General features: G+C 31.7%; 2 protein-coding genes across 2 annotated transcripts in view; one reads left to right on the plus strand and one right to left on the minus strand.

The window, feature by feature from the left end:
• Positions 1-16905, minus strand: part of LOC143577907 (soluble inorganic pyrophosphatase 1-like) — an 83074-nt gene that overhangs the window by 4351 nt on the left and 61818 nt on the right. The window lies entirely within an intron of this gene.
• On the plus strand, positions 11389-14321 carry LOC143577118 (WAT1-related protein At2g37460-like). Its single transcript, XM_077061048.1, has 7 exons — positions 11389-11600; positions 11680-11742; positions 11836-11952; positions 12660-12903; positions 12998-13159; positions 13729-13880; positions 13966-14321. Exons 1-7 carry the CDS (start codon positions 11389-11391, stop codon positions 14147-14149), a joined length of 1134 nt encoding a protein of 377 aa, XP_076917163.1. The 3' UTR covers positions 14150-14321.

Below are 16905 nucleotides of genomic sequence, written 5' to 3' on the forward strand. Positions count from 1 at the left end.
TTACTCTTTTGGTTTCTTTTTTAGTTGTACAATAAGCTTGTGTTTGTACATTAAGCTTTTTGGGTTATGCATGATTAAAAAATCTTATAAAAAGACAAATTGTTTTTTATATGACTTGTGTGTGCAATTTCAAGGACATTTTATTCTTTCAGACCTAAACGCCTCGGAGTGGCTAACGCATTTTAAAACCAATGACACACAACAGATTAAAACAATTGCATTGAGTGAAATGAATTACAAGAGGCAGAAGGCGATTATGTGATCTAATATACATACAACAAATTGAGAAAAACAAGACCATGTTTTCCAATAGTGTTAAACTTCCAAATTACTACAGAATACCCTAAATTTGTGTAAGTGCTATGCAGCCAATAACAAGTAGCCATAACATAGATAAGTAGCAAGATGCAGCCAACAAAGTAAGTCGCTCAAGATCATCTTTCATGTGTTCTAACATTACTTCATAAAATCATCTTACTCAAACAAAGAAGCACGTTATATGACCTTGTAGACTCCTAATCTGAAGAGATATAAATGTAAATTTGTACCAAAAACATAGCATCTAAAGTTGATTAAAAAAACTTTATCACCACTTTATGCCATTATGGACTTCAACATTTCATCAGAAACCATCACCAATACATATTATGTGATTTTCCCCAAACATAACCAGTGTTGTAGAACTCGCCAGGCACTAGTTAGGCAGTGGAGTACCGACTAGCAAATGATATGAGATTAATCAGATTGAAAACTTATACATGGTTTTTCAAAATTGTATAAATAATTTTATTCACAATTTTTCAAATACTTAGCTTTTGACCAAAATTTGACCGACTATCGAATACATGAAATCGAATCGATAAGCCACCGATTACCAACTAGTGGCCGATTAACACCAACTTTTACAACAATGAATATAACCCTAAGTATGAACTATTTTGACCAGCTTTTGACTGATTTTGACAGTACCGATTACAGAGTCCGAATACATGAAATCGAATCGGTAAGCCACCGATTACCGTCTAGTGGCCTTACAACACTGCATATTGAGTATGAAGTATTTTCCATCTGTTCTATCAATCATTTCACCGGAAGCCACTAAAACACTAGCATCAATCCAGATAGTAGACTAATAAACCACAAAACCTAACTCATAATCATTTCTGCTACTCGTACGGAAATCGAAGACGTAAATCGCACACAAACAACGATCGATACCGCTAATCAAAAACCGATCGGAAAACGCACATAACTTCACAATTAGAACACGCAGTTTCAAACTGGAACAAGTTAGGAGTATTAATCGATTACAGTATGTGAGATTACTATCAACGAACCTGCAACAAACTGTGGAGGACCAGATCTAGATATCTGGCGAGAAATGTGCGTACGAACTGAACTGAACTGAACTGAACTGAACTGAACTGAAATGAGTTTGTGCTTTAGCGTGTATCGAGACACGAATTTTGTATGTATGTGTATGAATTCAGTTACGGGTCAATTTCCCCACCCGTTTTCGCAGGGGAAATATGTCGTGTCGCCCTGGTGGAATATACCTTATGCTCATTTTTATTTTCTATATATATATTTTTTATTCATAATGCTATCATCGTGTTTTTAATTTCCATTCATTCAAATCACTATTATAATCATTTTATGAGTGTGCAAACTTACATGATCATGTTACAATAACTTAATGAAACTAGCGGTGAGATATGTAACTTTTAAAAATATTTTATACTTGTAAACTCTTAAAATAAAAGTAAAGTAAATGTTATGATGATGATGTTCACGCATCACCTTGATACAAAATCACAAACTATACTTTTGAACTTCAAGAGGACTTTTGGTTACCAAGCTTATTCTATAAAATAAACTATAATCTAGTTTTATTGGTTAAAGAATTGCTTTTTTAATATTTCCTCATCGCATCGAGTTTGAAGCATGTTTTAACCTATTTCATATAAGATTTCTTCGTAACTTTGAATTTGCTTGTACCGTTTTAATAAAGTTTCTTAATTTTTATAAACACTTTCACTTGTTTTATACGAATTAAAAATGTTCAAACCCTCGTAACTTGTTTAAAAACATTCTGACTTTTAGAAAACAAATAAAATTTTTATAATATCGTAAAAGTTTCAACTTTATTAACATTTAAATATTTTACATTTATAAATGTTATTTTAAAATTAGTAAGGCTTTCTCAAATAGGATCATATATCACTTGACTTTTATCAACAATATGTTTTACTGTCTACTTAATTTTCTTGAACTTGGCTTCAGATAGGATTTCATGGGACCTTCCACGTTTGAGATGCACTTTTATAGTGATTCTTGTATCTATCATTTTGTTGTTTTTGTGGTGTTGTGCTTTTGAGTCATTAGACTAAAAAGTAACTTGTGAACATATATACTAATTTACAACTAGCATTCATCATATTGTGAACATATACTACTTTGCAATCAACATTCATCATATTGTGAACATATACTAATTTACAGGTAACATTCATCATATGCTCTTAATTTTATTTTTATAGTAATAAGTATAAATTTACAATATGATTTAAACCAACAAAAAAATAAAAAGTGAATAATTATTATTTTATTTTGAAAAGTTTAAAGTAAAACTTTATAGGTACAGTGACCTTAAAGTAATATTGGAGAACAACCTTTAAAAAAAGTTACATGGGTACCTTTTTTTCACCTAAATTACGTCCACAAATGTATAATGAAAATGGTGGCCAACCACTAATCATTTGGAAGGCAAGATCAGTCCCTATTTGTGATTTTGGGATGACATTAGGTCTAAAGTGTCCACTTTCCTTCATGGGTGTAGTTAAACCGTTACTAACGGTCTGTAGTATCTTTAAACAAAATATCACATAACTAAAAATCATGGATGGGTTACCTAAAGCTTCCAAGACTATGTATTTTATAACATACTGCTTGACGTGTTTTAGCTCTTATATATAGAAAGTAACTACGGAGTATTAAGTAAAAGAAAAATCATTTTACATTAGAAGAAAACTTTCCCCTCAAAACTAAAATCTTTGTTTGAATCTACTTTGAACATCTTTACTTTCAACAATTGCTTATTTGGCCAATAACCACATAACTTAGAATCATTTTGTGGGTTTCGACTTTCGACCGACCCATTTGAACTAGTTCTAAGAGCATCCACAACACCAAACCTCAGAAAGCCAACACATCAAATTCCCAACGTTTCTTGCTGCCCCACCCCCTGCTTTCTTTCACAACACCAAACTTTCATAAACCCCATAAAATATTATTGTATATATATATTAATATATATGATATATGTAAGCATTCTAGAGAGACAGAGAGGATGGACGACCCGAGTCGTCCGCCCTACAGTCTACAACCACAAACTTCCCCAACCAGGCCTCCTTTGACAGCGGTGCTCCCTTCTCTTCCGTCTGCCTGCCACATCACTCGGACAACGGCCAAAACACAAATGTTGTAGATACTCTGAGTTAACCAATTTTATGACTTTTCGTCTCATTCTGACCCATTATTCATCTTATTACCTACAAAGGCTTTTAGTCATACTTGTGAAGTTATTGCTCCATGTACTCTACGATATTCAGATTTTAAAGTTTTTTTGCATGATCGATCAATTTCCATTTCATACATTATCTTATCCGCTCTTTGTCGTTTCTAATTATCATTCCTTGCATTTGGGCATCTCTCTTTCATGCGTTGTTGTAATCAATGTTATGTTAAGTGTTCATCCTATACATTAGCCGATTTAATCTTTTAAAAAAGCTAGAAAGAAAATAATAAAAAGATGGTCAAAGACTCAGATGTGAAGAAAACCACTTGCAATTAGTGACAAGGATGAGAAGATATAAAGCCCACCAATACTTTTGGTTTTGCATAATAATTGCCTGAATAAAGTAATGTAAGAGAAAACCTTTTTGTTTAATGGGTCGTGACTCTCTAATTGGATGTGAAGCAACACTTGTAACCAATTATATTATTCGAAAATAAAAAATAAAGATGATATATTTGTTTGTAATCATAATGATAAAATCTATGCGGGACCATTTAACGTTAGTTGGAACCATTATTACATTTGATCTTCAATCCTTGTAAATCACTTAAAATGCCACTATTAAACAAATATTCCGAAATCTATATCCATGTTTACTATAGGGATGAAAATGTGGTGAACCGCTCATAAAGTACTCGATATCAACTTGTTATTAACTCAGTATAATATTTAGCTAAAAACTGAAAAAAGAGTCTCATGCTAGTCTCCTAACTCTCACTCCTCCCAGGTCTCCCTTTTGCACTGATTGTCATATACCAGTATTTTGCATATGCTTCCGACTTCCTCTTAAGTCTCCTGGTTCTTTTGGTGATTTCATTTATGTCATAGGGATATTTTGGGTAATTGACTAATTGGGATTCACATAAGAACAAATAAGAAAATAGAAAGCAACAATGATACAAGTTAGAAGGTGTGAAACTTAATTAAGACTAAAGTATATGTTGCTAATACACCTTGATGGTTCAAGTTGTTAAAAGTTACTCAAGATTAACTATGATCTTCAGTGTTAAAACTCGTCTTTAGTACTAAACGAAGATTTGTAACAACTTTGGTCTTTAGAATGAAAGATTTTCTTCATACCTAAATTTATTCTCCAATACAAAGTTGTTCTTCGTACCTATTTTGTTCTCCATAACTAACTTTGGTCTTTAGAACCAAAGTTGTTCAAGTTGTTAATTGGAATTAACTTTGTTCTTCAGTAAGATAGTTGTTGTAACTGCATCGTTTATGGCAGTTATAACAACAAAGTGTCTTGACATTCCATGAAGAGTTGAGACGTTTTATTGCAAATGTTAACCCTATATAAAGAAATCGTTTGGTTTGATTTCCTATCGTTATTTATTTATTTATTTTGGAAAGACAAATTTTTCTGAACTATAGGCAAAACAAAGTTACATAGAAGCGGGCTTTGAGACACGCCACCCGATTCAAACGTAGCTTAACATTACGAGACGAGAACCACAAAAAGAAACCGATGCAATGGAATCAAAAAGACTTTCTTTGTTTTTGCTATTCGAACCAAAAATCACGTCGTTATGTGCACTCCGAATATCACTTCATTCCGGGCATCAAAAAATAACATTTCGTTATTTGAGAAACTTTTTTGTCTTATCCGATTATTGATTTTGCGTTAGGCGAAATACTTTACTTTGAAAACGAATACGTGGTTAATAAAGATATCTAGTCATATAAGAATCAAAAAATACTATAGATGATGGCTGAAGTCACTCTTTGCAAGCATAACACACAACGAGAACAACCGGTTTTTGATAGGCAAACCTTTATTTATGTTTCGACCACCATGCAATAAGAAAAGACGTTGAAGCAACCCTTTCGTTCGGATTATTTATAAGATTTGGATTAGCATGCAATTGAATATATATGCCTTTTGGCTTTTGCCACTCTATCTAACTAAAAGAAACGAGATAACTTGTCGAGTAACACGCTATAAACAAGCCGAGTATGAGCAGGAATAGTTTCTAGCTTGAGCCCGTCGTTCTTGGCTTGACTTAGTTCTCTAGTTAAACAACCATGGTTATATAACTTATATGTAATAAAAACCTTTTTCTAACATAGAATAATAGAAAAAAGAATTAAATAATAATAATAATAATAATAATAGTAATAATAATAATAATGATATTAATAAGTCTCTTTCAAAATATATATTCGATCACAAATCTCTTCAAATAATAATTAAATAATATTAACGGATTATTTTTCTCCAAAATTGTGATGTGATTGGTATCACATAGTGGGAGTAAATGTGAAGCTTTATTCGACAACATCATACGCGGATTCTCGGAACCCGTTTTTGGGCCGGGACAAATGCGGATTCTCGCACAAGTCACAAGATACACATGTTATTTTATTTAATTAAATAAATGCCTACTGGACGATGGATGGATAACGGACAATAGGATGGATTCATATGATTAGAGATCCCAAAAGAATTCAAATATGATAAATAGTTAAGGATATTAACATAGCTATTCTATATTATGATATTGTATTATTATTCGAATTCATTTACCCTGTATCAAAATTAACTGCCACTCTTTCGATTCGTGAAACATACGTCTATTTGTTTTACATGTTAAAATTTTACAAGTGATTATACCTCTTGATTAAAAGAAAAAAAAAATGTTTGTCAACCTCGCCTTCTTCTCTAGCCGGCGTTTCGGTAACTTCACATGCGTCAATAATTATCAGATGTTCACGTCTTTCTGGTGACGATCAACGATTTTGATAATCCCTTTTTCACTACACTAAACACAAAACAAAACCCACTGCCGTTAATTTCCACTCAATCATATATCCCTGCTACCCCCAAACAACCGCAAAATTAGCTGGAAGTGTAAAAGGGAAGATAAATCTACAAAAATTAAAAGAATGTCAACTTCAAAACAAAATTAAGTACATGAATTGTTACATATACAACACAACATTAAATTATAAACTAATCATAATTTGAAGTTTATTGTTGCAATGTAGGATGCTTAGAAGGGAACTAAGTCTAGTAGAAAAAAACATTAAGCTAACTGCTACAATTATCATACGTTACATCAAAAATTAATCACCAATATATCAGTTAAAAAGCTAAAGTAAAACTTATAATTCCGTCTTCATATAACCTTTAATACATACCAAAAATAACTTCAGGACATGAATGAGAAATTGCAACTCGAATTCAATCATTCAATGTACTAACGATCCATATCCTTAATTGTAAGTCGTATTGGCATCAATCATATCGGATTGTAATTACTATCCTTTTTAAGTCAATAATTAGTGCTTTCTTCGTCACCAAAATCTATTTACCCTCTACAAATAAATGTCTACATTTTGAATAATGTATAAAACTATAATAAATAGCCACAAAACTTAAACAATGGGCTCAATTTTTTTTTCTATTGTTTATTATTTCAGCTTTCAAGTATTGTTCTTTTTTATTTAAAAAAAAGAAGAAAAACTCGGGCACAACAATTATTGCCCTTGCAACCATTTTAATACTTTTTAATCGTTCTCACTTTTACACACATATTTTCGTAACTAAATTATTTGTTTTAACAAACTTTATATTATTTATATAAAGGAAATAAAGACAACAACTATTACTTTTTATTACAAAATAAAAATTAATCCAAATTGACTACTTAATATATTAGATTTTAGTTAAAAACCAAAACTATAACTATAATTATAATTTATTGATCGATAATAATTCATCTTTTTGTGTTGATAATAAAACATTAGTGGTTACATTGTTAGTACCATGGCTTGTATTACTGAAATCCAATATGATTATCAAATAAATGGAAAATTATTTTAGATCACTTAATGGAAAAGTTATTGATGGTATCAAATATTGGATGAAGCAATAATAGTATGAAATTCCAAGTCATTGTTGGTTATCTTTTATTCACTCGCTTGTACTTCATTTATTTTATTTTTAAATTAAAGAAATATTAAAAACAAAACATTTTTGATAATTAGACTCGAAACCCGGTCGGGACAATCAACAACCTTTAGTTTTGTCGCATGATGTTTTAGATTTAAAAAAAAAATTAATGTACCCAGTGATGGATTTAAAAGAAAATTTAAGGTGTAATGCGAGGTAAAAAAAATTTGTTCAACGACAACCTATACGTATAATAAAGAAAAAAATGCACTAAAATGTATTTTGTTCCTCTCCTTTTTGTTTTAGATAGAAATAAACTTCTGTATTCATGAAAATTATTAAAGAAATCATTTTTTCCCACCGTTTATCGTAATTTCATTTTAAAATACAGTACTTTATGCGTTCATTAAAAAAGTAAAATGATGACAAATCACAAAAAGTAAAATGAAAAATCATGTGATTGTTATCCTGAGAAAATATTTGTTTGTCTCAAAAACCTTTTTAATTGATATTTACAAATGAAGGAGAGCATTGAACTAAAATAGTAAAATCTAGACGTTCTCTTTAAGAACGTACTGGCCTAGCACCAAGGCGAATTTTGGGTATCTTGGATATAATTTTAAAAAAGTTGCACATTTTGTTAGTGTAATCGGTTGGATCCCTAGAACCCTATCGTAGTCTAGAGTCTAGACTCTAGACCACTTTAGTATAAACCTTAATCAAGCCTAACTTAAACAAGTTGGTTATTATATTGAAGCTCATTTAATATAAGAATTTTATAATTTTTATAATACATGTTATTACGTAAAAACAACTAAATATGTTCCTATTATAAACATATAAGTAAAATAATTACATAATTGATCAGTAATAAATGAGCATAGTCCATGCTCGAGCTTGAAAAACTATTTATCAAGTGAAGCTTGAACTTAGACAGGTTCACGAACAACTCATTCACAGCTAGTCGTCTATATTTACCTATTTAGCCATGAATGATGAATATTATTTTTTAGTGATTTTATATATAAATTATCTTTCTAGAAAGTAAGCCGGATATTGTTAGAATTCCCTTTCAAAAAAAGTTTGTGATATTAAAAAACCCAATAAAGATTGTGATCCCTAAAATTAAAACAAAGATGTGTGGGATTTTGACAAATAAAAAATGTTTTACAGTTTTTTAGTATATTAATGTTCCTAATGGTTTACAAAGGTATAATATTCTAGGCTTATGATATGTTTCTCTTATTTTTAAAAGTTTAATAAAAAGAAAACATTTTATGCATGTTAATAGTAAGATGCCATCTCCAAATGAAACATAACCTGGTATGCGATATGTACGTTTAGCACACTAAATGTATATAACGTATATAAAAAAAACAAAAAAAAATCATTTTTAGCCCGTTACCAGTCTGTCATGTCCATATCACATCCATTGTACGCTTTGAGTGATGCGAGGGGTTGCCCACATACTACAAACATAAACGATTGAAAGGAAACCTAGTAAAGCAAACATCACATTATCGGATCAATCTTAACAGGTTGCGTGATAAACATATAAATTAGCATATTGTGGTGTACGATTGCCCTACACCATCTCTCCCCATAAAACCTTTAAAAAGAAGTGCTTTTGGCTTGAAACAGAAATTAGTGGTTTCATACGCAACTTTCACTTTGCAAGTTTTGCATTATTGCCATCAATGCCCATCAACAAGTCACACGACCCATATACGTTACATGAACCGAGCTAAAAGTTTTTATCCGTTTAAAGCTTTATAAAGAAAGAAGTTAAGGGCATAAACCAGACGGGTCGATCTCAAGTCTGCTAAAAAGTCGAATCAAGTCGAGCTAAACAAAATTCAGCATAAATTAATTAAGCATGCTTGATAATCAAGCTCGAGACTAGACGTGCTCATCCAGGCTTGCGAGCATAAATGCGGACTTTCACTATTTATATAAGGATAATAAAAATTATTTAATATAATGAATATAGATTACATAATATAAAAATATTTATATATGTAACTATTACAAAAATAACTAATAATGTATCTCATGTTATATATAAAAAATATTAATATAGACATATATTAAAAAACTATATATGTCTACAAATAAAATAAATAATAAATAACAAACGAGTTGAGTTGAACCAAAGCCGTGCTAAGGCTTGAAAAGTTTCACATGAGCCGTGCCCGGGCTTTAAGATAGAGCTCGAAACAAAACTAGCCGAGCTCGAGCTTTAACGTAAAGCTCAAAATAAAGCTAGCGGAGCTCGAGCTAATTTACACTCCTAAAGAAACTCCTAAGAAAAAGGAAATCGGTCCTATGTCCTATGATGAGATCATATAGATGTAAAGTTTGATTAAAGGGTTACCACATCAAAACTTTTATATCTTGCACGTTTTGTGATTGTGTGTAGCAAACTACAATCCTTTTCTATATGAATAGACCAAGCTTTAAAATTTTACAAGATATAATAAAAATCTCATCTAGGATCGATTATCAATCACTAGTCGGTGCCCCATAATCATTATTTGATCAAAATCGGTCAATATTGAAAAATTTATATAAAAATTTTGGTGTGAATATATATATATATATATATATATGCTAAGTATAAAATGAAAACCCACCTGAGTTGTGAAAACTCTAGAAACTCATTCTCAACCACATGTTTTTAATTAATGTTTAAATCTTGTGGTCCACAATTAAACTGAATAAAAAATGTAAATATAAATATAACTTTTTATCTCTCCTGAAAACATATATACAAATTAGTAAAAAAATGTTAAAAAATAGCAAAACATTTTTTTTTGATGTTTCGATGTTTTGTATTAAATGTTACAATATATATTACATGTAACAAAAAAAAAACCGATGTTACATAGGGTTTTCGCGGGTTTTCATAATTCAAATGGGTTTTCATTTTAACCTTACCCTCTCTCTCTCTCTATATATATATTTGAAAAATTACATAAAAATTTTAACCCAATTAATCGCTAGTTTCAACCTCACCGTAGCACCAAACGATTTTTACAAGTAACCCATTATAAGTCATCTACTCATTTAAGAAAAATGTAACAGACTTCACTAACAGGATTGATAAGTCACAAAATACTAGCCACATATTTTCCCAACATTTGTATATCACTTCATATAAAAAAATCTTTTGCAAACACATGCATTGCAAGGATACCAGACAACATTAAAGTAGATACTTGATTAGATTTAAGCTTTAATGGTGCAATGCTTATTATGAAAGCACAAATGACAAAATATGGAATTATACTATACAGTATATGCTTTTAAATATATATCTACTGTTTATTGCGCATTGTGTTTTCTACGGGTGTTTATCACGTAAAGGTTCGCATAAAACGATACCATCTGCCGTCACAAAAAATTAACACGTGTGACGTGTCACATCATTATTTCGACTAGTTACATTATCTAAAATCAGAAATCATGTTTTTTTAAAGTATGGGCTACCTTTTTATGGATGAAAACAATGATATGATACCCAAAACAGAAATCAGCAAGTTTGTTACTTCTTTATGCAATAATTAATAACCTTTTCTTTGGGTAAGCAACTTGATCATTGCTGATAACATGCCTTTAATGTTGGTATGTTACTTCACGCTAAATGTCCCGAAAACAATCTGTATTGGTCGATAAAAAACGTTCTGTAATCATATTGCAGTTCTTTTTTTTGTTCTTTTCTTTCTTTCTTTTTTTTTTTTTGCAAATATTTGTTGGAATATAAGCATAACTATATATCTACAAAAAACGTGGGTCACCCAAAAAAGGCAGTGCTTTGAAGATAAAAGTGGAGATGTGTCATACATGCATAGAGTGGCATTTGGAAGCTTATATATAGACATAAGAATTCAGTTGGTTGGTAAACCTTGAGATGAACGAAAACATGCAAAGCAAAAAAACGAGTGAAATATTTAGAAAGGGGAAGTCGCTATTTCTTGTTATCTTTTTACAATTTGGGTTTGCTGGAATGGATATCATTTCTAAGGTTGCTTTGAATGATGGAATGAATAATTACGTGTTCGTTGTTTACCGCCATGCTGCTGCTGCCATCGTCATGGCTCCTTTCGCCTTTTTTATAGACAGGTCTCATTCCTCTCATAAACATAAGTTTCTTCATTATTTATGTTTTAGTTTTTCGTTAATTGTTTATTTTTTGCAACAGAAAAACCGCGCCAAAAATGACACTCTCGGTTTTTTTGAAGATTATGCTGCTTGCATTCTTTGAGTAAGTTTATAACAGGAAAAAAGAAAGTGGTATAATAATATAATATAATGGTTAGATAAGTAGATAACTGATGTATGCTTATTGTTTGATCAGGCCAGTTATCGATCAGAATCTATATATTTTGGGAATGAAAGCTACAACAGCAACATTTGCGGTTTCAATGTGCAATGTTCTTCCTGCTATAACTCTTGTCATAGCTTTTATTCTAAGGTAACATGCATATGAGTGCAAGAATAAAGCATATGCATGACATGCATGTGTGATGTGCCATGGTGTATGCATGTTTTACCATCCAATAAGTTCATGCACACAAAACCAATATTACCAATTCAGTTCTCCAGTACTCCTTAATATAAATGGGTCGATTTGGGTGTGTTCGAGTACAAATAAAGTAATAGCTAAAACGGAACGGCTGAAAACTTGTCCAAACTCTACTTGTTAATATTTGAACATTTAGATTATTATTTTAATAATATTGTTTCTATAATCATAAGTAACACATTATTTTGACCTGGACCGTTTCAACCAGACGCCCGCTACCCAACCTAAACCTCCAGACTTTTGTAACAGAATTCTCCTGGTAATATTTATAAACAATATATCAACTTACAGACCAAAAATCCATTTACTCATGAGATTTGAGTTGCCTTTTGTTACTTTACTCCCCCTTTTTCTCATGACACATTCATTTCACCAAAAATCCACTATATGTTATAAATTATTTAGACATTTTTATGATCACTTTTGTTATAAGTACTTATAACTACTATTATTAATACTATATTTATTAATTTATAAGTGCTTTTATTGTTACTACTACTACTACAACTATTATTATTTGTTATATTTATTAAAAATAAAAAAGTTTGTGAGGAAATGTTTAACAAAAAGTTGGTGAACTATGGCTGTCTGATCAGGCTTGAAGTGGTGAACCTAAGGAGTGTCCGGAGCCAGGCTAAAGTAATTGGAACTCTCACAACGGTCGCAGGAGCCATGGTTATGACACTCGTTAAAGGCCCACTTTTAGACTTACCTTGGACAAAAGGAACAGCAAATAGCAAAATGGTAGCACACAATGGGGTAGATATTCACCATTCCATTAAGGGTGCGGTTATGATTGTAATTGGATGTTTTAGTTGGTCTTGCTTCATGGTTCTACAAGTAAGATTTATATGTTTGATAACAAATCATGAATTGTAATTATTTTATATTAGTAATTCTTAATTTCAGTGTGTGTTTGTTTGTGATATGTTAGGCGATTACGCTAAAGTCATATCCGGCTGAGCTGGCTTTAACTGTTTGGATATGCCTCTTGGGGACAATTGAGGGCAGTATAGCGGCATTGATCATGGAGAGGGGGAATCCTGCGGTTTGGGCTATAAAGTGGAACACCACGCTTCTCGCAACACTCTACTGTGTAAGCAACTCTAGTTACATCTATATACGCACATATAATATTTTAATATTAATATTAATATATATAAGTTGCATAATGGGTTGGTTGCGCAGTTTGAGTAACAGGTCAAAATTGGCAAATATATAAGGGCCGGGCCGACCCACTTTTGTCCAAAAGTTCTATGCTCTAAAATATTGCTTAAATAACATTGAAATTTTTTGAAAAGGATTTAGAGATTTAGATGGTTTTATGGTGTAAAAACACAATTTTGACAACTTTTGACCCGCTCAACGCATTTAGCCCATTTGACCTGTTATGAATAATTTCTTAAGTAACACTTTACTTTTATTAATAAATGATTTGGATGGCTTTATGGTGTAAAAACACAATTTGGCCACCTTATGACTTGTTCAAAGCATTTAGCCCGTTCGACCATTATAAATAAAACATTGGTCGGATCTGTCGCCTCTGCATATATTTGGTATATATTATAAAACAAGTATGCTGTGACAAAAAAAACAAAGAAAAATGTAAGCAGACAATTATGGGGTGTGCATATTTAACACCAAAGTTTACTTATGTCTATGCAGGGTATAATGTGTTCGGGTATTGCGTACTACATTCAAGGAATAATAATGAAAGATAGAGGTCCTGTTTTCGTGACCGCATTCAGTCCATTGAGTATGATAATTGTAGCTATCATGGGGTCCATTATTCTAGCCGAGCAAACTTACCTCGGAAGGTAAATAAAATTCATACTCCTGATTATTTACCAAAACATATAATTATTAATGATAAGCTGATAACTAATATTAATATTCTTACAGGGTTCTTGGAGCATTTGTGATAGTTGCAGGGCTTTATATGGTTGTTTGGTGTAAAAGCAAGGATCACAAAGTTTCGTCGCTTCCTATTGGTAAAGAATGTGAGGAAAACTGCAATGACAAGGTTGTTACTATCAAGTTATCAGATGGAGTATGTGATAAACGTAATCAGACGGCTGAAGTATGAAACAAGGTAGCGAAAAATGACGTTAACCTTGGTGTATGAGACAATGGACATTTCTTGAAAATGGCAGTTTTTGTTTTTTAACAGATGTTTTTGATCTATGCATACTATAAATTGGAAGTCCATAACCTTGGGTTGAAACAGGTTGTTTTCTAGAATAAGTTGATAATGCTTACGGTTCGTTGCATCAAACACCAAATAAAATTATAAAACTAAAACGAATAAACGATACAAATGATTTTTATTTTATTTTTACAAAAAATGTCCTCTAAATCTCACGAGAGGCAGCGAGGAATGATTTTGAAGAATAAAATTATATGTTCATGGATAACTAAAAAAACGACCCTTCCAAAGCTGAAAAGATTTCTGATTGATTTGTGATCCGATTATTGCCTAAATTGTTTCAGACAAAACATTTTGATGTGTTTAATGGTTTTTCAACAACATCATAGATTGTCTTCCTATTTGCAAAGTGGATATGATTATTTGGAGTCATAGTAGTAATGCTATTGTTATCCTTGCGGAGTGCTGACAGATGAACCACTGAAGTAAAACTATTATCTCCCACGTTGTCATCTATTGAAACAGCTTGAAAAACATTAATATCTTTGACTTGATTGACTTTGACTTTTTTAATCCCACCATAACTAACACTTCCAAATGTGGAGCCAACACAAATAATTTGGTCTTCCTTGGACCTTGGTGTTTTATTGTCATTCGGTTTAAAAAAGAGAAAAGAGTTCCGAGGCGTTTAGATCCGAAAGCTGATACTCGAAGCACGCGCATCACGTACGCGAGACAATTAAACTAGTGCATCTCTCGCATCTGTTTTACATATCAACCTTTTTATTAAACACCTCAAAATATTTTAGTTTTAATTATTTTTTTTATTTAATTTTCAAGTAAAATCATTACACAATTTAATGGTTTGAGGCATTTTTCCAAATGAAACCTACGTGTTGGTAATGTGGCTCTGACGTTTTTCCTAATGACCATAGACCGCTCGTATCTATATGATGTATAATTGCCCACTTGTGTGTACATGGGTTATTGTGCCTAACGTGTTTTGTAAACTTCTATTTAAGTAATCTAAATAGAAGGTAAATAAAATTTAAGTAGCCGGTAAATAAAATCTAAATAGGGGTAGCGGTGCAGCTTGTTGCCCGCTTACCTTCTGTTTCGATGTAATCTAATTTATATGAATTCAAATAAAACTATCTTACCAGTCAGTGTAAAAAAAAAGAAAAATTAAGTAGCTGGTGAAAGTTTTAGATTTGGTTTCGGTATCGTAACGAACCTAAGCGATACCAACTAAATACGCACCGTGTTTTTGTTTCCTAGTTCAGTACCGTAACGAACCTAGCCTATAACGAAATTATTTTTTATGTTTATTTCTGGTACGATAACGAACCTAATTAATACCGACCAATGTGTGTCGATTCGCCTCTACACACCCATGTTTTGTTTGTTTTTTTTTTAATTATGTTAATTTTTTGAAATTATTTTTTGGGTTTAGTCTAGCATCGTGGTGAACCTATCGATACCGACCAAATTCCTGCCACAACGCTCGTATTTTTCCAACCGAATAACCATTGTTTTATATGTATATATTATTTTTTTTGTCATATGCTATATGTTTATTAATTTGTTTTTCTAATTTAGCGCGGTACATGTACAAACCTAACCGATACCGACCGTATATGTGCCGCTTTGATCATAAGTTGTAGGTGTGCTGACACTATTCCGGATTTTCGAATATATATTTATTTTTTTTGATTTAGTGTAGGTGTCACGACGAACTTAACCAATACCGATCGAATTTGCGTCAAGCCGCCGCAACGTGAGGGGCTTAAAACCTAGTTGTTTATGGTCAGAGAACATCGTAAAAGATGAGAACAACATTAAAACGATTTAATATAACATTAAAGGCATACTAGACACAAATGAGTTTTAGTATAAACAACATGGTCATGTTTGAACATGCTCATGTTGCTTTTTGCTAATGACATCACAAATCAAAAAGCATGAAGATTGAAGACAAAGATAGAAGCTTGAACTTGAGCTTGTCTCTTGTAAGTAACCTCAAACAAGCAATCAAGGCAGAAATTTTTTGACAAAACAATAACTTGCATAAAATGTTTCATGGTTGACACATGTCTTTTGTTGTTTCATAATTAAAATAACCAAACACAATACATAAGATTATAAGACTGCTTTTAACCTATGGGCTGTTTGACATGCGTCCAACCAAAACTTTAAATTAGCCAAACTACCAAACGTGGTCGCTAAAATACATAAAGATAAATAAGTATTTGCTCCTGAGCTATTCGAGATCAATTTATTAAATCTCGAATTCTGATGAGTTTGGGCTTAGGCTTGAGCCTAAATAAGCTCATTTAATAAACAAGTCTTGACACTGGCGAAGCTACCTTTGTAGCTGCGGGTTCGCCCGAACCCAGTCTATTTTCGGTTTTATATATAATATATAGTACGCATTAGCGGGCGAACCCATTCTTTTTCGGCGACTGTACCCGTTAAAATTTTTAAGTGAAAGGAAGAGAACATTGAAGATAGATAGTCATAGTAGTGTTTTTAGATTTCCCAACGATGAATTATAACTCTGGTTTCAAACAAAGATAAGAAGGTGTTGAAGAAGACACTAAAGTATAAATATATGCCATTTGCCAAAGGTCAAATCCTAGCTTAAACCTATTTTTTTTAATTATTGGTATTTAAAAAAAAGAGTACAACAAGCAAAC

This window comes from Bidens hawaiensis, unplaced genomic scaffold (genome assembly GCF_021521415.1).
Source record: "Bidens hawaiensis isolate Kalapana, Puna unplaced genomic scaffold, B.hawaiensis_p1.1 tig00001461_1, whole genome shotgun sequence".
NCBI lineage: Eukaryota > Viridiplantae > Streptophyta > Magnoliopsida > Asterales > Asteraceae > Bidens > Bidens hawaiensis.